This window comes from Taeniopygia guttata, chromosome 4 (assembly GCF_048771995.1).
Source record: "Taeniopygia guttata chromosome 4, bTaeGut7.mat, whole genome shotgun sequence".
Lineage (NCBI taxonomy): Eukaryota > Metazoa > Chordata > Aves > Passeriformes > Estrildidae > Taeniopygia > Taeniopygia guttata.
This window is the reverse complement of record NC_133028.1, coordinates 32,531,394-32,557,455: the sequence shown is the minus strand read 5'-3', so window position 1 is coordinate 32,557,455 and position 26,062 is coordinate 32,531,394. Positions and strand designations below refer to the sequence as shown.

At 37.3% G+C, this 26,062-nt stretch overlaps 1 protein-coding gene across 51 annotated transcripts in view; it reads left to right on the top strand.

The window, feature by feature from the left end:
* TENM3 (teneurin transmembrane protein 3) overlaps nt 1-26,062 on the top strand; it is a 1,292,556-nt gene that overhangs the window by 1,164,273 nt on the left and 102,221 nt on the right. For all 51 annotated transcript variants that reach the window (XM_072927763.1, XM_072927759.1, XM_072927755.1 and 48 more), the window contains 1 exon segment: nt 10,897-11,135. In XM_072927763.1, coding sequence (XP_072783864.1) covers nt 10,897-11,135 — 239 coding nt within the window.

The window sequence follows — 26,062 nt, the reverse complement described above, 5'->3', positions numbered from 1 at the left end:
ACTCTTAAGCTTTCACTTAGCCACAAATTAAAATCAACAGCAGGAAGAGAATGGTATGTTAAATTCAATTAGTCAATCATTATCAGCAAACTCAAAGATAGTGCAGATATTTGCCAGAAGATCCCAATATATTGTCTTCAAAGTAAAAATGTAACCATACTGTATTAAAACAGCACAAAGCCAAATATTATTGTTCCTTATAGAACAATTACCATACAATACTGGTTCAGATGCATAAATGCTGTAGTATATAATTATAGAACTATGCCTGGTTTGTGCTTTCTATGTTTGTAATAGGATCAACAAATGTAAGTATTTTAGCAAATGGTGTATGTTGTATGAAATTTCTGTTAGCTGAGACTAATTCAGGTGACAATACAATGAAATTTATCTTGTTTGTAATCCCTTCATTTTTAAAATTATGCTAGCAGGGATCATTTCCTGGTGTGAAAGTTGTCCAGAGATAATAATACAACTGTTCCAAAGCATAATAGATTTGAGACTACAACATACTATCAGCATGAAGATTCAATTTATCAATGTCACTAACATACTGTGTCACTAGCTAGAATCATTATATATTTGTTTCTTTGCTTTCATGTCATGCATTATGATATACTGTCTCTTAATTTGTATGGTTTACGAAGAGAATATTAATCTAATCAATTTGACAACTTTAGTGTTAAGAATTATTATAGAAATAGAAATTTTACATAGAAATTCTAATGTTTCATAGGCCTAGACCTAAAGAATAGTTGTTTATAGCTTCAAGAGATGTATTCACTGTGCATTAATTATCATAAAACAGCTGGAAATCTCAATGTATTTTAGTGGTATGTACCGTTAGCTTTTTTCTTTTCTCTAATGTACAAATCTATGTTACTGTTTCCCTGTTGACCAATCAGCTTAGTTTGAAGTGAGAAGTCTGTTTCCCTTTTACCTAACTTGATAGTCCTCTTCCCTAAGTTACCTTGGTTTCAAAATCTGAAAATATATAAGATTCACTATCAGCAAATGACTGTATTATATTACTTCTAGATAAAGCTTGCTAGTATTTTTCATTTCTGTATTTTTCTATATTCTGTATTCTCTATTTTCTGTTGTCCCCGCATATTTCATACTTTTGCAATGTTAGAAAATGTTTGTTGTATTTAAGTAGGAATTCTTTGTGAGGAGGTTGATTTGGGATTTTTGTCATCTGGGAGAAAGTTCAGGAGAGCTGAGTTTAGGGCATGCTGTATTAAACTTAAGAGTGGTGGAGTAGAAAACTGAAAGAGGCTGAGTACAAAAGGGGTAGGAGTGGGTGTCCAAATGGGTAGATGGAGTAGTCCAAAAGAAGAAACTGAGACTGGTTGGTTAAGCAAGGTAGGAGATAGAAGAAATGCTAGAGGACTAGAGGCTGAATATATACAATGAAAACAGAGATAATTTCTTGTCCTTTACTGCTTGTGGTTATTTGTGAAATCTTTTTGAATTGGATCATCACCTATGGCACTGACTCAGGATGGGGATAAACCTTGGCTACTGGCATACGCTCTACTAGTGACAGAGTAGTCAATAGATAATCAAACTATAGATTTTCTATCTGTGGTGGCCTATGAAGACGAGAAAGCTTTCAATATGGTTTCTAAAGTTTCTTCAAACTTTCTTAAGTAAAATCACCTTAGTAAAAAAAAATCATAAAGCTAGCACAAAAAAACTTGCAAAATAAAAAGCTAACTTCTTTCTGCAGTTGCTTGGCTGCAGCTGAGCTTGCCATCCCAGTAAGTGCAGGTCAAGTTGAACCAGAAGGGGGTTTTAAAAGATTCTGGAGATTCTTTCTGTCACATTCAAACAGGTGAGGAAACAATACCAAATGTCATGGCAAAACAAAGACCTGGATGACTGTATAGTGCCTGCATTCAGTGTCTCTGATAAGGCTGATTGCATTAAGAGAGGACCATCTGCAAAAAGGCATGTGTAAAAATGAGTACCATAAAATATAAAGCGTCACCCTCCTCTGGGCACAAGATGTAATCCTCTGCCTTTGTCAATACATGAATGGTGGTCTCTCAATTCTGTGAAATTTGGCATGTTGCATATGAGAGACTATGCTCAGTCAGTCCAGACAAAATTTCAACCTTTGATCCAACTTCTGAATAAATCCTTCATTACATAATGCAGTTCTGGTCCCTCTTAAACTATATTTCATTTTGAAATACTCTCCATGTGCCTTTTGAGACATTTAGAGCAATTGTTCTCTTTCAACTTTATGAAGACAGCAAAGGTAGTAAAAAGATTGGAGGAGTAGTATACTCTGCATTCCTTTGATTTTCTGCTTGGAAATTGTAACTTATTCAATATTTAATATAGGAACTGGCTACGGTGAGAGTGCCTCATCTCAGAGACAACTTTTCCTGACTGTCTTGGTAGGGGGATATGATTTGAGAGAAGCAGAGAAGATAAGGAAGTGTAATATAAATCCTTACTGCTCACATAAGCATTTCAGGTCCTCACTGCAAAATTCAGATGCTTTCCTCTGCTTGCCCTTCCTTTGGAGAGAGGAAGCTGTAATAGCAGGAATATTGTATCAGAAATACTGAATTCAGTATAAGGAAGTGCAGTAAAGGGCTGCCAAGTTCGCTCCCAACTGCTGCCTTCTTCAGAAGTAAACATCACCAACAATATCAAGAGCCAAATCACTTACTGTAACATAGGTGGAAGTCTGTGTAAGTACTAGTCCTCTGAGAGACCCAGAGGAAGCCTGTAAGGCAACAGAACTACTTTATATTTTTTCAGCAATACATAGGTCTAGTTTCACTCTCATCTGGAAAGTAAGTAGTGGGACAGTCCTGCAATGAACTGTATGAGTAGCTACAACTGAGCCAAGTTTATTTCCTTGATCACCCAGCACAAGGCATTCTTTGCATTGGACTCTCTTGCTCATTTCTGCAAAGCGTGGCTTAGCATTGTTTGTTCCCCTTGTTCATCTTCACAAAGTGCAGCATAGCAGAGGAGCACAAAGGAGCAGGCTTGGCTGAGCCATCTGATTATCCTGGTTCTTCTGATCCTAGATATGCAGATATTAACTACTCCTTCTCTGGGCTCCAGAGCTAGCAGTCCAAATCTGAATTTGGAGAACCAAGTAAGAGGGTAACAGATGCTCTTTCCATCCTGTACCACTGTATTCTTTCTTGTACCACCAAGAAGGTAGCGGTGATGAAAAGGAAGATTTACTCTAACACACTGAAGGAGAAGAAGTCTGGGGCTTTTGTCAGCATTCAGTCCTTCAAGTCATGTCGTGGTGACTTTCACTGCAGATTGGAACACTGTCTTGTCTGAATTGCTCTTTGAAGCTTCAGCTGCAAGTTGCTATGCCTGACTTCTCCATTCTTTTTTCAGCAGCCAGCAGTGGAGCTGTAGCCTGCAGGAGACAGAGGTGGAAGAACACACAAGCAGTAAGGAAGACACTTTAGCCCTAGTAGGGCTTTTGTTCTTTCTTGGATATCAGTGTTCAGTTTGCAAAAATTGCAGGTGCTTGGTGTAAACCCAGCCAAATTCAAGCAAGTGTTGCCATATGTAAAGTGCTTTTCTGAAACATTTGAATAATCTGGTAGAAGGGGCTTATCTCCATTTCCCACAGATGTTTCCTCTGTTTTTATAAATGGGTAATAGCTGGGATAATAGCCATCTTCTCTTTCTTCCTTTCTTTCTCCCAAACTTTGATCATCATTTGATCTGCTGTGATCTTGAAGCTTTTTCCAGGATTGTGATAGCATTAATAATGACTCCAAGGAAGTTGAAATTCACTTTTATTTCTTCCTAAGCAATTTTTTGATTGCAATTCTGCCCAGAAAATAAACTAAGACAAATTCACAGAATAACAGTTTCTGTGCTGGCTTGGAGTTATGTTTTATGCAGCCATATGGTTCTGTGGAAGTCAGTCATAAGCCTGTGCTAAGGGCAAACACCACCAGCTACAAGGTTTCATCTCAGAAAAATGTTAAAAGAAGATGAAGACAGGCATAAAGTGTTCACAGAGCAACAAAAATCCAATTCCTGCTAGAGCCTACTGGGAAAGCTTTTCTCATGCATCAGTGAACCAAAGTTCACATGAAACCTAGCCAGTAATTTCTGTTATCTTTTACATCTTTCCTATGTTAGTCAGCAGAGATTAATCTTTTCTTTCTATCTGTTTCCTCAACTCAGTGCAAGGAATTGTATTTATTGATGTGATCTATCCATTAGTGAATCAGGCAGAGGTCTCTAATGTCAGGTGGCAGGTGAGGGTCACGGTCTCTTTCAAAGAACCCAGTTCAATCCAGTATGAATAAGGTCTGTCAGGAGAGAGAGGGCACACCAGTCATTAGGTACAGTACTCTGATTGATCAGGATCTTGGACCACCATTTATTCCATATTTAATGGTTTCCTCCTCGTTCTGACAGGAAATGTATGTCATAGGACTTTTTTAACAAACAAAAAAGCATGATAACCACTCCCAGGAGGGAAAAATTCAGCTGGTTTGCATTGAAGTAAGTCAAGGAGAGACAAAACCAAAATCCTGAATGAGAGAAGCTGGTGCAAACTAAAATAGCTGCAGCTGGATTTAACCCTCCTTTCTTTAACTTTCTTAAGATAGTAGACATCAACTAAATAATAATGTTGCACAAAGTAACAGTAGCTGCCATTCAATCTCACTGGCAGGGTGATAAAATATGATGCATATTCTGATAAAATATGCATCATATTTTAATACAATTTTGCTGGGCCTTATTCACAATTCCGTATTTAGTATGAGTTTTGTTAAAGTCCTGTGCGACTTTTAATATGGTGTGACATACTTGTCATGTGATTGAGCACTCTATTGGCAGGGTTATGAAATCATTTAAAACAGAAATAAAATGCTGCCAGAAAAGTTTTTTTGAAATTATAAGGTAGGCTTTTTTTGCATCTTTCAAGTATTGCAAAGCATTCTATATATATGATGCCCAAAATTAGAGAAATTGTTCTTTAGCAAGGTGAAGCAATTTCAGCATAAGCTAAAAAAGTCATACATGTAATGTAAAAATTACATTAGGAATGCTAAAATTATGCAATAACTCTATTCCAGTTGAGACCAGTCTATTTATAAAGTAATGTGTAACATTCCTTTTTTGCTTGGTGATAGTTTATTTATATAAAATCTCAGCTTCTGGCAGTCTGGAGTCTAGGGTTTTCCAGATATGTTTATATAGTATTGCATTCATTGATGCATAGTATCTATTTTCTTCTAAACTGCGGTCAAAAGTTCTTGTCATAGATCCTTTTATGAAGAAAGTTATTCTAAATCACATTTATGTTGTTGGACACCTAGCTATCTTATATGAAAAGTACTCAGGCTTCTGGGCTGAGTCTTACTGTCCTTGAATATTTTGATAGTCTATCTTTATTTCTATAAAGAAACAGTTTTCAGTTAACTTAATCTTTCTGCTAAACTCATTATGGTTTTTATCACTTTTTTGCCCCTTATGTTTTTCTATTTACTGAATGTAGTAGAGAATGCTTCAGTTTTATTTTCCACAGAGGAAGTAGCAGCACAAAAAAAAATCTGATTTGCTGTAAGCCCTCTCTCCCCACCAATGTGAGAAGGAAGAAACCAGCTGCATGTCAGCCAGTGCACATCAGCACTTGATGCTCAAAGAGTACTGAGTAAAATTAAAAACATGATTATTTTACTTTTATTTACATGCTTCTGTTTTCTGAGCTGACACCTTTGAGTTTTTTGATGCTGTATTTCTATCTTTAATGGTAAGGGCAAAAGCTTAAGTAAAATGTCTACCATTTGTGAAGTAAGAGTACTTCCCAGCTGTCTTTGCATCCAAAGATTAGTTTATGGTATAACTTTGTATTTTTTAATTTAGATTTGTTAGGTACTGAATACTTCCCACTAAAAATGTTAAGATTAGCTTGCTTTTTAATAGCAACATCTCTTGAATAAATTAGCAGATATATATATTGAATAAATGTAGAAGTAGAATAATATTTGCTTTAGAAGTTGAATTATTTAATAATACAGAACTGGCTTGTCTTGTAAAATATTAGCATGATTCACTGGAGTTTTGTTCTCCATAGCTTAATAAAATATTTAAAGTGCTGCTTATGTGAAGATGTAGCAAGTGCATGTTATGTGATCAATTTTGAAGGGAAGATACACTATTGCAGATGCTATAAGCTCCCTATGAGATGAAATATAGTGTAATTTCCTGTAAGTCAGTGCCTGGTCAAGTTGTGCAAACATTTTAGGCTTTAGAAATTAGCTATTTGAGTTCCATAGTTTGAAAAGACGAGGTAGATAGATATATAGATAATTTAAATCATTTGTGGATGGATTATATTTCAAGAGCATAAGAATTTCACCATTATCTGGAAGCAGCCTAGATTTGTTGTCAGATGCCATATCCTTCCAAGAGTCTCACAGGAACAGTTTGGCATGGCTCAGTGAGGCAGACAAGATGTGCAAGTCTGATAGCATTACACTTTAAATACTTATCACTCGGAGTTAATGTAGCAGGAGAGTCTCTGACAACTTTGTTAGTAACTCCACTCATTAGAAATAGAGATATCCAAACAAATTTTCTAAACCCACATGAAGATGCCAGACTGACTTTTCTGTCATTATTTTTCCCTCAGTGTTCAGCCAGATGGTGCAACCACTCTGGCATTGTATTCATGGGATTCAAAGTAAAGGCGAATAGCTTAAAGTGAGGAGCTGTGCTGTGTGCTGCCTGAGACAACATATTCCTGAATTCCTGCTGCTGAATTCCCACAGCTTGCTCCTGGAATAACTGGCTGATCATGGACAGGTGCATTCTTCACTGGGTAGAAAAGTGGCTGAATGGCCAAGTCCAGAGGGTGGTGAGTGGAGTTAGATTCAGCTGGTGGCCAGTCACAAGTGGTGTTCCCAATGGTTTAGTATTGGGACCAGTCCTGTTTAATTTCCCAGTATCACAGAAGAAGCTGAGTTGGAAGGGACCCACCAACATCATCAAGTTCAACTCCCGGCCCTGCACAGGACCTTCCCCAAGAGTCACACCATGTGCCCAAAAGTGTTGTCCAAACACTTGCTGGACTCTGTCAGGTTTGGTGCTGTGACCTCTTCCCTGGGAGCCTGTTCCAGTGCCCAGCCACCCTGTGGGTGATGAACCTTTTCCTAATACCCAGCCTCAACCTCCCCTGACACATCTTCAGGCTGTTCCCTTGGGTCCTGTCTCTGGTCACCACAGAGATCAGCGCCTGCCCCTCCACTTCACAAGGAAATTGTAGACTATGATGAGGTGTCCCCTCAATCTCCCCTTTTCTAGACTGAACAGACCAAGTGACCTCAGCTGCTCCTCATGGCTACCCCTCAAAGCCCTTCACCATCCCTCATAGCCCTTCTTTGGATGCTCTCTAATAGCTTTATAACCTTCTTATATCATGGTGCTCAAAACTGTGCACAGTATTCAAGGTGAGGCCCCAGCAGTGCAGAGCACCTCCCTTGCTCAGCTGCTGATCCTTTGTCTGTTATCAACAATCTTTATCAATGATTTATGAATGGAGAGATTAAGTGAACACTCAGCAAGTTCACAGACACACCAAGCTGGATGGGACTGTTGATCTGCTGGAGGGTAGAAGGTTCCACAGAGGGATCTGGACAGGCTGGATTGATGGGCCAAGGCCTACTGTATAAAGTTAAATAAGGCCAAGTGCTGGGTCCTGCACTTGGGTCACAAAAACCTCCTGCAGCGCTACCGGTTGGGGCAAGAATGGCTGGAAAGCTCTCTTGCAGAAAAGCCCTGGAAGTGCTGGTTGACTGCCAGCTGAACATGATCCAGCAGTGTGCCCAGATGGCCAAGAAGGTCAGGTGGCTTCCTGGCCTGCCTCAAAAATGGTGTGGCAGCAGGATCAGGAAAGGATCTTCCCTCTGTACTCAGCACTGATTAGGCCACACCTCAAGTGCTGTGTCCAGTTCTGGGCCCCTGGCTCAGGGAGGATGTGTCGGTCCTGTAGCAGGTCCAGAGAAGGGCAGTGAAGCTGGTGAAGGGTCTGGAGCACAAGCCTTATGAGGAGCAGCTGAGGGAGCAGGGCTTGTTTAGCCTGGAGAAAAGGAGGCTTGGGGGGGTCTTACCACTCTCTGTAACCACCTGAAAGGAGGTTGTAGCCAGGTGGGGGGTCATTCTCTTCTCACAAGTAACAAGCCATAGGACAAGAAGAAATGGCTTCAAGTTGTACTGGGGAGGTTTGGATTGGATATTAGCAAAAACTTTTTCTTTAAAAGGGTTGTCAAGCATCAGAACAATTTGCCCAGGGAAGTGGTTGAGTCATAATCCCTCCAGGTTTTAAAAAATGTGTTGATGTGGCATTTAGGGACATGGTTTAGAGATGGACTTGGTAGTGCTGAGTTAACGGTTGGACTCAATGATCTTAAGGGTCATTTCCAACCTACATTTTTCTAACATTCACATATAACAGTTACAATTTTCTTTCATTACCTTTATGCCTGAGGTGGACTGTCAGAGTTATGATAGTTCACACCATTGCTGTCATCTCTGGAGTTTATCTATAGGATTAACTCCTCAAACGCTTTGAGAATATGGATTACAGTCTCTAGTAGTCTCTGGTCTACCAAAGCCAGCATCAATTCTCACTTTCTTGGAGAAAATAAAAAAAGGAAAATATCAGTGGCAGACTGTTTTATTGCGCTATTTTCTTAAAACTTAAAGTATATTGGAGTTCTAGTCAAGTGCTCATATAATGCCAATTCCCATTTTTTGTCTGTTGAACCTAACAACAGAAGAAGGAGGGTGTGAAAGTCGCAGGCTGGTCAGGCAGCTTCTTATTTTTAACAGGAAGCTCATGTATAGGAGTAATGTATCTATTGTATGGCTTTTCTTCTGTTCCCCAAAACAATACACATTGCACATGGAAAGGGAAACAGCTACCTTTGTGTTTGGTGGGTTTTTTTTGGGATCTGTTTGTGAAATATACCTGGATATAGTGTTTACCATATATAGCCAGGATGGAAAGAGCAATAAAGGTCAGGTGGATAAGACACTTATCGGGACTTAATGAATTTACATGATTCTCTGAATCTGTACAATCCAAGTAATGCTGTTGTAAATATTTTTACATAGGGCTAGTTATTATTTTGGTCTTTGCTGCATTGCAAATGTCACAACTTTTAATGAAGTGTCTTCTTAGACAGGATTTAAGCTACAAGAGCTTTGTCTTTTGAGACTGTTGATTGTGCTCAGAGCTCAGAAGCTACAAAAATTTGGGATGTGCTGTTGTGTACCAGTAGATCTAGTGCATAAGCTTCTATTGTCGCTGCCATCAAGTTTAATATTGTTCAGAATGAAGTAACCTATGTAAAATATTTAATGGAATCATGTTTGTAATGCAAATATTTTCAAGTAGAGGGCCTATGCCAAGATGTTGTAATTCATCTGTCAACCTCCCATAGCAAAATCACCTGTAAACAACAAATCTTGTTTATCAGCTGCTGGTATTTTTCTCAGGCTGCAGTGGGGCAAACTAATTTCTAGTGTCTCTACAGTGTAAATTGGTCCATTACTATGCAAGAATCTGAGCATGTGTTCCAGAGAATCAAAGTCCCATCAGCTAAGAAGCAGTTCATAGTGCCACATGGTATAACTAGAAGGGCTTTTCCCCTGCACATCTGGCTCAGTTAGTGCTGGATCCTCTGAGCTGTGCTGTATAAGTGACAGGCAGGAGGCAATTACAGTGTAGACATGCACTTACCTTCAGGACGACCTGGGTATCAGCAATTCATGTGTCTCTTAGCTATGACAAAACCCAAACACCTTTCTGGTTCTGTTTTTAGCTGTGTGTTGGTAAGTTCAAAGTTTCCACAGTATGCTTTCTTACCAGTTTCAGATATAATGTATTCATTTTGTTGGGCTTAATTAGATCAGGGCAAGCCATATACTACAGAGTTGCCAGCATAACAACTTGGTGGGAGGCCTCTGGTCACAGACCTTTCTTTGAATGAGGTGTTGTTGTTTGTAGAGTTGTGCATGTGCATCTCAAGAAAAACTCCAGGTAGAGTATGCCATGTTTAGAGACTCTTTCAAAGTAATTATGATTGCATGAACTGAAAAGAAAAGATTCTACCATATAGAATATGGTAGAGTAATATTTCCTTTGGAGACTTTAATTGAAAAAATAAACTGGTAACTCACAGTGTGCTTAACTTTGACTTTACTTTTCATATCTGTTGTTGGCTTTTGGTCTTCTTGAACACTTAGTAAATATATTTCTTTAGACTACTTCTCCTGAGCTGTAGCTAGCTCCTTGTATTCATAATCAGATCTTTTTATGTTAGGAATATGTGCAAGTAGATGTGAATTAGTGAACTAAGTACTAGGACAGACCCAAAAGAAATTTTTAACTGACTGTTTTTGAAGAAGTTGCCAAAAGTCTGTAACTGAAAAATTGCTGTTTTCTTTGTACTTAACCTGGGAAAGCTGTGATAAGTAGTGTGGACTGCAGTCACATTGCTCATTATTGACTTTTTAATGGAGTTCCCTGTAGTCTGTTGCAGAAGCCAACACAAATAAACAGCAGCAGAAAGCCTGTCCCTACTTGTTGGATAAACTATGAGAGACTTCCTCCCTGCTATACTGTATTTTGGGTAGTTCTGTTTCTTGTCTGGATACCAATGTGTTATTAATGTTAGGGGGGCTTTGGTCTTTACTTAAAGGGAGAGTGTCTTTTTGCATGTGAGTGTCACAAGAAGTTATTGCTTCTATGACCCTTTGTAGATTGGATGTTGTTAGCTATTTGAAAAATAGGCAACATCAAACAAAAGAGTTATGATTGCCTGTGCTCCAGCTTGATTTACTTTTATACTTTACCATATGCTCTTTCTTTCACAGGCATTTCCTATTCAAAACAGGAACAGGGACCACACCGCTGTTCAGTACTGCAACGCCAGGGTACACAATGGCATCCGGCTCTGTTTATTCCCCTCCTACTCGGCCACTACCTAGGAACACTCTATCCAGAAGTGCTTTTAAATTCAAGAAGTCTTCAAAGTACTGTAGCTGGAAATGTACTGCACTCTGTGCTGTAGGGGTCTCAGTGCTGCTGGCAATACTGCTGTCCTACTTTATAGGTGAGTCCCATTTTTTATAAGTGTCACTGTGAACAGTGGCATCTGATGGATTGTACTTGGACTGTAATATACTAACCTTTAACTAGCCAAGTCTTTGGTAACACTAAAAGCCACAAGGATTTAGTGAAAAGCCACAATTGTTTAGAGAAATTAGAAAATTTTAATATTTTGGAAGCATTCTGTGACTTGATGTTCAGTGAATTAACTTCAAAGAAGTATGTAAACTACAATTAAATTATGTGGGGTCAAGTTCTTATAAAAGTATGAGTAAAATATAGGTTGTAAAAATTCCTTGATGTGAATTATAACTTTCAGCATATCTTTTGAACTCTTTTCCTCTCATTTTACTAAAATATTGCTAATCAAATCTTTAGGAATGCTAACTATCACCTATTTCATCATTATGTCCATGTATGTTTGTGTGTAGAGCTGGAGCAAAAGTCTAATACAGATGTTTGATTGCAAAATAAGGAAAATAATTGTCCAAAAGACAACATGAAGTGAAGATGTAGGCTTCTTCCTCTCTTGTGGGTTGTTTTTTTTAATTATTGTCACTTATCTCTATTTTTTTCTTAAATTCCATTTTCCAAATTTTATTTCAGAAGATTTTCTTCATTTCTTCATCTCCTTAATTATTTTCATAAATTTTCACTATAAATATAATGTAATTTGAGTTTTAGGCAGTTAATAGGAGCAGTGGTTGGCTATGAGAAAATGTCCTTGACTTTAATAAGGGAACATAAAAGGATCATTTTGTGCTCCTAACTTCCTTTGCATCTTCATCCAGATTACAGATTTTTTCATCTCTTGAGACCATGAATGGTCTTCAAAGACTTCCTTTTAACTGATTTGTTAATTAGAAGTTTAGGTCACCACAGTTATGGAAATATAAGTATAATGGTCTGGGTTTTGTTACTGGTTGGACACAAGTTTAGGGTCTTGAGGAGTGGAGGAAAGAAAATAGAAAGAAGAGAGTCAATCTCTCTTTCCTTCCCTCTTTTTAAAATCAGTGTTAATTTATAATAGAGCCTAGAAGGCCTTAAGATCCTTAAATCTTCATTGTAGTTGTTCAAACAGCCTTGTTGCATTTCAATGCAAGACACAGCATAAGCTCTATAGAGCCTTTGAAGTAGTTCTTACTGAGTTGAATCTCTTGTGAACAATGCAAGAAACTGGGTTGCTAAGTAGCTGGAGAAATTCCCCTCTGACCCAGCAAAGCTGAGCTCCCTGAGCACCCTTTCCACCTCAGCTGCCAGCCCCAAAGAGTAAGAGACATATACGCAAATGGAGGGCTTGCCACTGCTCTTCAGCTTCCTTCAGTCATTGGATTTGTGGTTATTTTGTGTGAATGTGGAAAGGAGTTTAAAGGTGTGGTTTAGAGTTAAGTTTTGACATGAAATCTTTTTTTAAGTAGGATTTAAATAATCCCACTTATAAAACACATTAATTGTGCTCAGTCTCTGTAATATTGCCTCATAAATCATCAGAAGTAAACATCTGCTACTAAATAAATGCATAAATATGCAGGAAAGAATTCAGCATGAAGTATCACTGTCAGAAGCCGGGAAAAACAGCCATACATATAGTAAAACACTGGAGACCTGATTATGAGCTGAGCTCTACACTTTGCTATCCCCAAAGAGCCAGATTACTTATGAATCTGAGGGGCATGGGCAGAGAGCTGTACCGGATTATTTCTCCCGCAGGCACATTAAGAAATATAAGCATGTCTAATGTGCCTCTATTCCTGTGTTCGGGAAAAAGAACTGAGCTTTCTAGTGAGCGAGAGCTGAAAGCTCCACACATCATTTATTCACATACCCTGTAAAGAAAAGATAGCTGTACAACATTTCATTTCGTGGGTGCATGCCAGCTCACATCCTAGCTGAAATAATGCACAACAGCCTTCCTCTGCCCACAGTCAATAGGGAGCTCAATGCCTACTGGTGATATTACACATATTTCAGCTAACTCAGCAATCTAAATGTAAAATTCAGCACTCAGAGATGCTCTCCAGAGAACTTTGTGTCCATAAAATCACGAATGGATTGCACTCACTCATAGATGTGGTTTTCCCATCTCTGCAGATGTAATATCAGAAATATTCCCTGTTTAATAGTCCATCCAAGTATAAATCAGTAGAAATCATTAATGTAAGATGGAAACACCCTTCTTCTTAGTTGACCATTTCATAGAATGGTTTGGGTTGGAACAGGTATTTAAGATCATTTCATTCCAAACTCCCTGCCATGGACAAGGGACACTTTGTGCTAGATCACGTTGCTCAAAGCGACAACCAACCTGACCTTGAATACATTCAGGAATGGGGCATCCACAGTTTCTCTGGGCAACCTCTTGCATTGTCTGACCACCTCACAGCAAAGAATTTATTCCTAATATCTAATCTAAACCTGTCCCGTTTCAGTTAAAGCCATTCCCCTTTCTCCTGGCTTTGTGAGAAATCCCTCTCCAGGTCTCTTTCAGGTCCCCTTTAGATAATAGAAGGCTGCTGTAATGTCTCCCCAGAGCCTTCTCTAAACAACCCTACTTCCTTTTAGTCTGTCTTCAGAGGAGACATGTTTCATAACATAGGTGTGAAAGGGAAATGACTGAGTAGGAAATTGGTTGTAACATAAAAAGAAGGGAAGGATTGCAGTGTTGTGTGACCCCTAGCACACTGTGATATGCTTCCAATACAGTGGTCTGGAATCTCTGCTGAAGCTTACAGCAGCTGAAGTGGCATGTCACATTTGTATAGCCAGTTTGAGACATGTTTTGAACTTCACAGAGATATATTGCCACAAGTGTGAAAATGCTACCACCTTGTAGCGTTTGCATGAAAGAATGAATTCAATATGAAGTATCACTGTCGAGAGCTGGGAAATCACCTGTTTTGCAGCACAATTGCAGCAAAATATGCCAGTACACGTTGATAAGGTGTGGCTGATGTCCATTGTGTGACTGTGGCAGCTGCAGACTGAATGTCTAATAGACCGTTCTTCCAGTGAGTGGTGGTGTGACCCAACCCTTCTCAGAATTGCAGAGATGAACATGTCATGCCCAGGCTTATTTTAGTTACAGTGAGTATGGGGTAGAGAAAGTGACTTGTGATCTTGCTGCCTCTGCTCAGGCGACATAAGGCAGAAGAGACAGTTTGCTAGACTTCATGTCTGCCTTTGCAGAACTGCTCAGTCAATTACTGCTCTGTCAATTAGCCCAGCCAGAGGAAGGAGCTGCATCAAGAGTCTGGTATGTCTTGCACTTCTTCCATCACTCTGACAGGAAAGACTCCTACGTTTACAAAGTCTGCAAAGATGAGGTGAGAGCAGAAAGTGTCAGCATGGGTAGAGACCAGAGCAAACACTCCACTCTGAAGTCAATGCAGTTTTGGGGATCACAGGGAATTGAAAATGTTATTTCAATCTAAAGGGAAGTCTTCCCATGCTTTCTTGCATTTCTAGCCCTCATGGTCTCTCTCAAGCATTCTGCAATGTACAAAATATTTAAACTTACTATTCCTATGAATTAGACCTGCTAAGAGAAAATAGAAGGAAGTTGTTGAAAATGTTGGTCCTTTGCTTAGAGGCTTTATCTACTGTTAAATGGTCGAGAAAGAAGTAAAGCAGCAGAAACACGCAAGTGCTGAACCAAAAGATAGTGTAGCAACATATAGAAGACAGGAATTAAAGATAGCTCTAGTTTAAAGTCAAGAATTCAAGGAAAAGCTCCCTGAAATAATGGATTACAAAATGGGGAGTCAAGAATTTAAACTGCCTTATTTTCAGATCAAGTTTACACTGGAATTTCTTTAAGCTGCTCATTTGCTTAACTTATGTTTGTAATCAGATTTGCAACCAAGGATAAAAAGCAACCTTTTTTTTCCGACATGAAGATTTTCAAATCTTTTTCCTTGTTTGGAAGACTAGGAAGAGCAGTATTAAATATAAACCATTAAAGAGTAAGAAGAATGAAGTTGCCTTTGTTTGACCTCTTTCTATATAGACATTAACAGTTTTAACCAACTTGGTACATAGTCCATGTGAAGCTAGAAATAGAGTTCAGTTTTACAGTGTGGAGACAACACTGAACTTAGTCCTTTGTTTCCCCATGCCTTCCTGCCTCCTTCACCATCCATCACTTGCAGTGAATGAATGAATAAAAGGAAAGTTTCTGAAGAGCACCTTCTAGGTCAAAAATGAGCACCAAGTCAAAGTTTCATTAATAACCATCATACTTCAATTCCACATTTTGGGATTTTCCATGTCCATTTGGGTTTTACTAAGCGAAGGAACTTAGTTGTTCTTGAATGTGATTTTTTCCTAACAGAAAAATCCACTGTGCAATTACAGAGAACTAACTAGTCAGAAGGAGTTGTTTCCAATATGTTGCTGCATATCACAGACTCTGACCAGCTGTATTAACAAACTGATTTGTACTGTACTAATTATTTCTTCTATAGTGTGGATTCAGCAATTAATGGATGAAAGTAATGAGAATTTGGGGACCTCAGAACCCCTCTTTCTTCCCCAGGAGTTGCTCTAGCAATTGATTCTCCATTGCCAATAGCACTGTCTTGACGTTGTCTAAATCAATACAAGAAATTACTGCCATTTTCACTGTACATGGAACTGAAGAGGGGAGCAGTTCAGCTCCTCAGTCAGTACTGGAATTGCACAATACCAGATTCACTAAGCATGAAGAGCTGTACACTGAAAAATTGCAGGCATCTGTCATGAATTTTGTTCTGTGTCTGCTAAATAAGTTTCCATGAACATAAAACATCATTTGAATGCACAGTAACACCTGAGCTATTTAGTCAGGCCTTTCCTGTCCTGACTGCTTCACAGCAACCTGTCATACTTTCAAGTCATTGAGCACTTCACTCTGTGTAACTTGGGATTGATCATTTTGTTAGCCTTATCTCAGCACTCAGTGATCAGAAGAAGAATATACACCAGTCAGCTATTCATTGTCATAAAGCAAGTATTCATATGTTGGTGAAAACAGAAGGGCATCTCTTCTGTAGGAAGAAAAGAAAACCAAAAAAAACCAACCAAACCAAAAAAAAGGTAATTTTATTTCATTTAAAAGGACACATGATTATTTTTGTTACTATTGCCTTCATTACTTCACCTCTTTCTTTATCTATCAGTACTTTTTTCCTACTGAAGCAAATTCAATTTGGACAGAAAAGAAAGCTAATATTTAGACTTAACAGATGAAATATCTTATGGGAAAACATGTACTTTAGTTGGTACTTTATTCTGTGGGAAACAGAAGAAAAACTTGGGTTCTGCTACAATGCAGATAACCATACAGTCATGATGGAAGTTTCAAATGAAATGTGAATGGAAAAGATACCAGACTAGAAAGCCATGTTGATAATTACAGATAATTAATATTTTCTACACTGTATAAAAATAGATGCATTGTGCTTGTTTTGCAATTATTATAATAAGCACTTGTGCTTTTTGTCTGTCTAAAAATATTACTGATTTATCATGATCCCAAAATATCAAAAATAAGCTGAACAATATGTGCAAATATATTTCAAATAATGGATAACTGTCTTCAGAGTTATCTCAAAAACTTCCTGAGAATAAGAACAGAGCAACTTAAGGGGTTTTTAGGTAGAAAGAGAAGAAAGAAGTGTCCAGGAAGCAATCAAGTTTCATTATTAGAGGAGAATGACGCATCAGAAGGATGTGAAGTGTGAAAGATAGTGTGTGACTGTCTGAGGTGAGTTTTAAGTAATTGTTAAAAATTATTTAATTGTCTGTTTCTGTAGACTGAGACTAACTTCATATGTCTTCAGTGCTATTTCTGAGTTTGATGTCGGTGGTTCTCCTATATTAGTCAGGATTTAGTGTAACAGGTGCTGGCATTCACAGATCTTCCCAGATCTGAGACCAGCTGCCCTTCCTATTAGGTTCAGTGGCAGAAGTCATAGTAAGGCAGACTCACTCTCCATAACTAATTGATTTACAGCCATGGCAATTACAGAACTGAATTTTGTGACTAAAGCAATGACTAAATATGCCTAAGAATCTATTGTACTTTATCAATAAAGACCAATATAATATTTCTTTTTGATTGCAATGCCAAGTTAACATTATTCTGCTGTTTGTAAAGCTCAGTTACTGCCAGGAATGAGGAAAACAACTTAATTAATAATGCCATTTAAATGGATTTTTTATTGCAATACCCAGCATAGGTATTGTAATGAACAGGCATGAGGGAGAATATGGTTTAATTGCCATTAATCACCTTACCTTTCATTATGCGTTTATAGAAACTGTTTTTCTTTTTGACATACATCTAATTTTGAGTATTGTAATGATGTTGTCACTGAGAGTTTCATCAAGAACTTTTGGCTTTCTTCCTTCTCTTCCCATTTCTGTCTGCTACACTCAGTTTTGCTGGGACCTTAGCTATGTCTGGAGCTTCACTGAGGTGTGTGGGTTGAAAATATGTTCCCTGTCTACAGATATGTGGCAGATTTTTATAGTTAGCTAGGTTTATGCTCTCAGCCAATTTGTTTTTCCAACAAAATAAAGCCATGAGGTAAACTAATACATTTATATATCTGATTCTTTAAAAAAAAAAAAAAATTTTTTTTTTCTTTTGATCTACTTTCATCATCAGAAGGAAGCACTCTGAGATTTTACAGTTTACCGAATCTACCTATCACAATATATTCAAGCTGCCATGTAAAAATCTACAGCAGGGAAACTTCTTTTATGTAAACCTTTCTGAGAAAATGTGCCAGCTATCTAAGCACAGCTCTTTAGCATTGTCTGATTGCACCACTTAGCAGAACCACATTGATGTTCGCATGTTTTTGCTCACTGTGTGCCTGTGTCTGGATTTGTGAAGACAGCCAGTGTCTCCAGCACTGTAGAAAGTACATCACTTGTTCCAAAGTGTAGACTGACTACTCATTTTAGCAATGCATAGGGATTTTAGGGAAGGTTTCATGTGTCTCTGGCGCATTTGGAGGCAGCAGCAATGTTCCTTGTCATCTTTTGTTCAAAATTAGAGCTAGGTAGAATTTGGAAGTGGCGGCCTGTCAAATTAAGAATCTTTGGATTAGGTACATAGTGATGTTTCTCTTCTATCCAGAGTGGATGTTTCTAGATCTGTCTTAGCTGCAAGTGTCAGGGGCAGCCAGAAGCTGGCTGCCTCTGATGACAGGGCCATGTGTAGGGCTCTGCCTTCCCAGCACATGTGGCTCTGCTCTGTGCCTGACAAAATCTGCATGCCTGCTGTTTTAGACATCAGTGCCACATGTTGCTCTCTCCTGCTTCAACTGGACCTTCAGTGTGAGGTCAGATACCCAGCACAATGATTTAGCAGCTAGAAAACCACCTCCTGAAATTTCTAAAGGATTTTAACTCCTGAATGGACCTTAGAATAGTCCCTGAAGTCTGAAGTACTAACCTCCAGCTTCCACTTCAGTACTTAAACTCTTTAAAAATAGCATCACAAAAGCCAGACAATTGATGAATGTAGCCCTTGCCTTACTAATAACTAATACTGGTTCAGACAACTCTTTTCATTCACTCCTGACATGTGCTTGGTAAAGGGCAGTATTCAGATACAAATGTAAATTTCCACACTGTTTTTTTGCTTTAAAATGAGGCTTAATATTACAGCTAGTACTTCCATGACTTTGAGCATTACAGGGGTTGTCAGCTCTGTCTAACGTGATCAAATTATTTTTCTTTAGGTATCCCAAAGCTATGAATTTTAGATAACTGCATGAGTTTCATATAATGTTTACAGCATTGGTGATGAGCTCATTTGGCTTCCTTAGAGTGGAAGTGTTTTGTAAATAATAATGTAATTTCTTATGTTCACCACATTCTTTCTTTCAAGACTGGGAGACAGAGATAGCATGACTAATCCAAAAATGAAGTTATTGTGTGGTAAAGCCTTATTGGGCTGAAAGTGTTTTTAACATATTTTTTGAAATAGTACAAAATCTAAACATGTTGAACATCTGTCTTGAAGGATCAGCATGAAATATACTTTCTTGCCTCTTGCAAGAATATTGTTGTGGATAATGTCTTTGGCTGATGTTTTTAAAGCAAAGGTCTCATTGCTGTGTTCCAGATCTAGTGCAAAGCATAATATTACTGTTTCAGGAGTGCAGGGAATTCGTACTTGGTTGGTGTTGTGGATGTCACTTACTATTATTGTTCGTGGCACCGAGAATAAAACATTCATTGAGAAAGATAATCCTCACGCGAAAGGATGTAGGAACATGTAATTGACAATCAAAAGAGACTTGACAAGATTTCAAGGGATTAAAAAAGTTAATCTGTCAAGGCACACCTCTGCTCCAAAGGCTTGTATTCTAATTAAGATTTATCAGCAGCTTTTTGGCAATAGTCCTGTCACCCTTGCACTTTTACCCACTGGAGAAAATTGAAACTCAGTAATTCCAGCAATATAAGAGGTGTAGTAATAATCTGCAAGATGACATGATGATGACATGTCATTGCCTGTAAGTCCCATCATATTGTGAAGCAGGGTGGTGTTTTCTCAAAATCTGGACACTGCTTTCAGGAAAACTGAAGTCTCTTGCAAGCAAGTTTTGTAGAGATGTGTGTCCTGCACTCCTGTTAGAAGACTCAGAGAGTCTTCTGGCATCCTCTCAAATATTAGCAATTTTTCAAACTAATGAGATATTCACTTGAAATGCACTGGTTTTTGGTTGAGAGCAAGCTTTTACTTGACTTGTTGTGGAAATAGGATTAATCTTCTCTTCTTTGCTGGTAGTTTCAATTAATTTCTATCTCATGCCTGTGAAGAAAGAAGCCCACTCTTAGATATGTACTGTCTGCTTTGATATTTGAATTACAATACATGTATTAAAGCTGGTGGTTTTGTGTATAAATTGCATCTTTTATGAAAACTGCAATATTTTCTTTGGTGTTGGTTTTTTTTTTTTTTTTGGTTTTTTTTTTTTTTTAAGAGAACTGCTTGTTCTCTTTTTGAATGCTTTTTAAAAATCATGTTGTTAAAACTGTCTGACTTAGATGAGACTTTGGTAAACATCTTCATACACAAGCACTATAGAATGAAAAGGTCAAGTACGTGTGTCCAACCTTGCTACAAGCAATACCATTTGATACTACATTTATGGCTGAGATCACAAGAACACATGGGTTTTATATGGGTGTAATTACCCCACTGCAGGGATTAATTATGGATGAAAGTTAGATGTCCTCTGAAGTAGACAGGAAATTGATGCCATTTCAGACAACTCCATTCAGAAAAAAATACTCCAAGCCCACTGTCTCTTAGGAATTGTCACCTTTAGCAGCATTTGTAGTTTCATAATCCAGGAAAAAGATATGTCCTACAACTGTGTCAATGACATGGACATTGGCGTTTCAGAAGCTTATTTTTCCTCAATAATAAAGCAAATAAAACAAAACCAGAGTGGTTTTGACAATATTTGATAAAATACAATCATAACAAATGAGTGTCTTTTACTAGTTCCACAGAAGCAGTAATGTTGGGGGGGGTGGGGGGAGGTAATAGGTATATAAATGTATATCAGTTATTTGGAAAATTATTTAGTTCCAGAAACCTCTAAGTATAGAAATAGGAATTTTTCCTCTAGGTTTTTTTGTTTAAAAATACTTCCAAGTTACCCTTCTTATGGTACAGGAAGAGTAGTATTTTTGTTTCAATAATACTTATTGAAAACTAAAACAATATCTAGCTGCATGGAGTTAACCTACCGCTAACCACTGATTTCCTGAGGTTTAACACAGTAACTGGGTACAATAAATTTATCTTTAAACTTATCTTTTTTGTGGAGTCTCCAAGCTTATCTCTTGTTTTACGTTCTCTTTCATCTTTGAAATGCCAAGTCTCACAATCCTTTTTATTGAGGCAATTTTGCCAGACAGTGGGTCCTCATTTGACTCACTCGAAATCTTTTCACACTGCTAAGTAAAAATTACTTATGTTTTCAAATTATTTCCCAGGGTTTTAATTATTTCTCCAGTGCCTTCTTTCCTGCCTCCTCTTAGTACTCTAAAGTAGAGAGAATGAAATTGAGGTATCCACATTTGAAAAGGAAAGATGCAGTCCTTACTGTTATTTCAATTCAGCTGTAGCCAAAATTAGAGAACAATTTTAAAACACATTCTTTTTACTGATCTAATGTCTTTTCACACATTAAAAGGAGTAATTGGTTTTCTCTATCAATTTTATAAGTGACCATTACTTTAGAGCTAAAACTGGCTGTTCTTAAAATCACCTGTAAGATTTTTCTGTGCAGTGTTGTGGTTGATTTACCTTTAAAGGGAAAAAAATCAATGTGAAACTGTAATCCTAATTTGCTTTTTCCAAGGCTTAGATAATTGATACAAAATACAAAGTGGTTTAGAAACTGACTTGCAAGCAATTCCCTAGCTTTACAAACAATTAACAGTAAGTTTGTCTTTATGTCACAGTTTCCTTTTTAAATCATGTGTGGTAAATTGGTTTTTCTGTTGATAGTATTTTTCCTGTACCTACAGTATAACTTTGCTTACAGGAATAGTTTCATAAAAAAACACATTTCAGCTTAGTGGAGGAACATGATGTGTTATTCCAATGCACATAAAACGTATTAATGATGATATTATAAAGGATGTCCTGTCTATTAGCCAATCCCTAGAGTGGTGGGGATGTTTCAATAAGAGGATGACTGCAATCACTGAGCTGTTGCAAACCCTGGGTTTTTGAACCAAAGGTTTGCATGAGATTATTTGCTTATGCAGATAGCTAGTGGCTTTCAAGTTTACATTGGAGGTGTTGAGGTACGGCAGAGTTGGCCCCCTCGAAGGTGAACTCAGCATGTTCATTCTGTTTTTTAATATGGATTGAAGAGGAAATTCTTTGGGATTGCAAGTTGATCTGCATGTATTGTGCTGTTCAGGTAGGTGAGGGGTAATTACCATGGAGAGGTCTGAATCACCGTGAAGAAGTTTTGTAAAGAGGTTATAGGCTATTTTCTTTTGGCCTCAATCATGTACCTTTGATCTACAAGTGGACTGCTGTAATTGTGATATCATGAAGCCTGAAAAACAGCAAAGGATTAGAAAACCTATATATTGACTTGCACGTTCAATCAACTTGCATATGATCTCAGCAGGAAATTCAAAACAAAAGCTAATTTATGGAAAAATATGGAGTTCTAATCACAGTTTAGCTCTGTGGGGTTCCAAATAACATACTACAATCTCTACATGCAGATGCTTTCATCTTACGTTTCAGATTTGGTGACATTCCAAAAGTTCTTATCAAGCCTTATTATCATCTTTTATTAAAGCTTATTACATTTATCCTTATTGCATGTTTGCTGTAATATTCTGTCATTCTTAATATGGAATAAAAAAGCTTTGATCTTTTTTAGCCAGTCATGAGATGGAAATATGCAACACAAGTGTTTCACTATATAGTATAAACTCCCAGCTCGGTGTGTCCTTTGAACATTGCTTTAATTGGCTCCTGTTTCTTTATCCTTTGATTCATAAATCTTTTCATCAGACTGCATTTCTCTGTGCCATCAACATGCAAACAGGCTGTGCATGATCATATAGTGCCACTTAATTATATCCCTCAAGAGGTTTGTGGTGGTTTTGTTGGGTTTGGGTTTGGGGAGGTTGGTTTCTCTGTAATAAATAAGGCTTTTGAATGGTTGGATCACTTCATGAACCTAAGAAAGGTGTTTCCAATTAATTTTGAGACATTATATTGTCATTGCTCTTCTTAACACTATGGGGGTGTCATCTAAAGGACGAAGAGAGACTTCTGTTGGAATTGTGAAAAAAAACTAAAATAGATAAAAAAAACCCGTGAGCTTCAGCTCTTTTCTAGAAAGCAAATTTATGGAAGAAAAGGAAAAAGTTATAGAACAAGAAGCAATAAAATAATCTCTGAAGGAATACAGAAAAGTTATTAACCTGTAGTCTAAACCTGGTCTTGAAACGTGTAGATCAGGGAAATTTTCTTCTCCCCCATAATATTTAAAATCATTGATTATGACTATTAGATGGAAACCCACAATTTACAGAATGTTTTTCCTACCTTTGTATGAACAAAACAACCCTTGCTTCAAATGAGTGAGCAATCCAGTATGCACTTCCCATCATTTCTGTACTTGTAATGATTTTTCACCATCTTTTTAGACTGAACAGCATTAGCTGGAAAAAAAAAGAAGTTTTGTTGAGGAAAAAGCCCAGGATAATACTAATGCCTGTCTAAGTATAGTGGAGATTATTACAAAATGGAGTAAGTTTGCTGTTCGTCAGAATAAATGGGCAAATCTAAAAAAAGACATAATAGATATATCTTATTTAAATAAGAGGCTACTGAAAAATTATCTTTGTTTTTGTTGTAAGAAATGTGGATTCTCCCTTAAGCTTTGAATGTGCCTTGCATAATGGAGTTGACAGAATCAGACCATTGTTACATAAAGGTCTCTGTCTTGAGAACTGAAATGACACATCTGGCCATACAAGTTTTCAGAGGAATAAAGGTTCCATCTTGGGGTGAATATAGTAAAAATATTTACGCCAAGACTACCACACATCTTTCTTAACAGTTCAAATGCAACAATACTTTAAAGTGCCATGTATCTTTGATTAGCAGTCAAAGAGAGTAAGTTTATCCACAGTAGATAGCTGACACATCGTTGTTGCTATATTTTAAGGCAAATTTTTTGATGTTTTGCAAATTCATTGTTAAAAGGTTCCAAGAGAAAATGACTAGACAAGACAGGTTGGATTTTTTTTTTTTTTTTTTTTTTTTTTTTTTTTTTTTTTTTTTTTTTTTGCAAATGAAACAGTAAAATCAATTGGCCCATTCAACTGTTCAGGATAAAAGTGAAAATACCAGTTTTTTTAGTTACTATGTTGATCTTGATAGGTATTACTAAGTTTTTCAGATAGCACTCTACTAAAATGTTTTACATTCAGTGTATATGTTCATCAACTTTCATATGATGCTGCTGGTGACTAATCATTTGAAGGTGCTCAAAAGCATGAACTTGAAAGTTATTTTAAATTTAGAAATAACAGCGATTTTATTGATTTGAGAAAAACAGTAATAAGTAAAGAAATTGTCTTTGTAAATTTTAATTCACTTTATTTAAGATTTTAATTAACTATTTTTAATTCATTATTTGATCTGCAACAACATCCAAGGTATCCTATTATCTTAGAAAAGAGCAAAAGAATGCAAATCACTGACAGTTCATTTGCACATCTTCTGGTCCACTTCAGGTCCTTCAGAATAAAATAGGTTTAGTTTCTAATTATGTCTGCAAGAAAAATATATGGAAGATAATTTTAAAAACCACTTCAGTGTTCAAATATTTCATTTTAAAATGTATTGCCAACAGGGAGATGAACTAAAAGATAATCCTTCAACAAGATTGAGCAATAATTGCAATTTGCTTAGTTTAAATTATAATCTTCTTTGCATTGCTTTAAATATAAATTATGTTCACTTTTCCTTATGTTCAAGTGTGCCTAAAGATTTTTCAATTAATTCTAAGGAAGCAATTTTTAAAATTATGGTTTCAAAATATCAGCACCCAGAAATATGTAGCAGTGGCAGTCCTGGAACATGAGTTCAATAACTTAGCGAGGGCTCATCTTCAAGCAGAGCTTCATGAGTAATAAGACTTGATTTCCATACCTTGTAAAACACACAGGAGAAGGGAAGGAGGGTCGCCAATATCATTCAGTTCCTCTTGCCAACTTCCCCTACGGTGTTGGGTTCTTTCTGCTCATAAAACATATGCCATAGGCCTTATCTCCAGAGGTTTTGGGGAGATGCTTGCTCTTTAGAGACAGGCAGTGTTTTTTCTTTCTGCTGTCTAGTGTTACTTTTTCATTTGTTGCTATTCTAAGAAAAGCTGGAGCAGCATTGCAAGTCCATTTCCCAATTTAGGCAACTCTGTTTCTTCTTCTTTCTACTTAAAAGAATCCTCTTACCTGTGAATTAAACACCCTTTGTCACCTTTACAGTTCTTTCCTGCAAAAAACAAGTTGCCATATTCAGAATGGAAGGTCTTGAGTTGCTGGCACTTCTGACTGGTACTTCAGAGGGTTTGCCTCTTCCATTACTGCAGGACTGCTTCTGTGAATAAAGCCTCTGCTTGTATGTGTATGGTTTTGTTTCTGCATCATTATGATGTGCATTTGGGATTCTTTCACCTGCACAGCTCACAGGGTGTTTGCTATGCCCCTCATGTTTCATGTGAGCATATTTGTCACTTACAGTACTTTAGAAAAGGGTGTGGTTGATCATGGTGAGTTATCATAGAGACAACCTTGAATTTTGATGAGAACAATATGTAAGTTTCTCTTGCTTTTACTGTATATTGCTACCCTTTTCTACAAAGAAAAAAATTTCTGGTAGCCATACACCCCAGAATTGTGTGTATATTCACATCCAATCTAAACTTTGTTTTCTGTTTAAAGCTACACTGGATACTGGATAATGCTAATACCATATTTCCTTTATGAACTAGCTGTCCTATCCTCATAGCATTCAAGTGTATTGAGAAGAGGAGAAAAAATTCAGACAAGTCCAGTTCGTGCTAAATGGGAGAACAGGTGCATTAATTAGTGTTCTGTTACAATTCTTTTTTGTTCCTCTCATAATTTTGGCAGAAGAGAACTTTGAGAGATTGAGCAAGGCAGCAAATGCAGCAGGTATGTAGTCAAATGCAGCAGGTAGTTGTCAGCCCTCACAGTTCTAGTTCTGTCACTTAGTTACATGAATTATCCATCTTACACTACCTACTAATAAAGGACTGATTTCTTTTTGGATGCAAGAAAGTCCTGGAGAGTGTTTTGAAGTGATAATACAGTGTATTTCTCAAGAAAGAGTTTCTTGTAAAGGTAATGCTT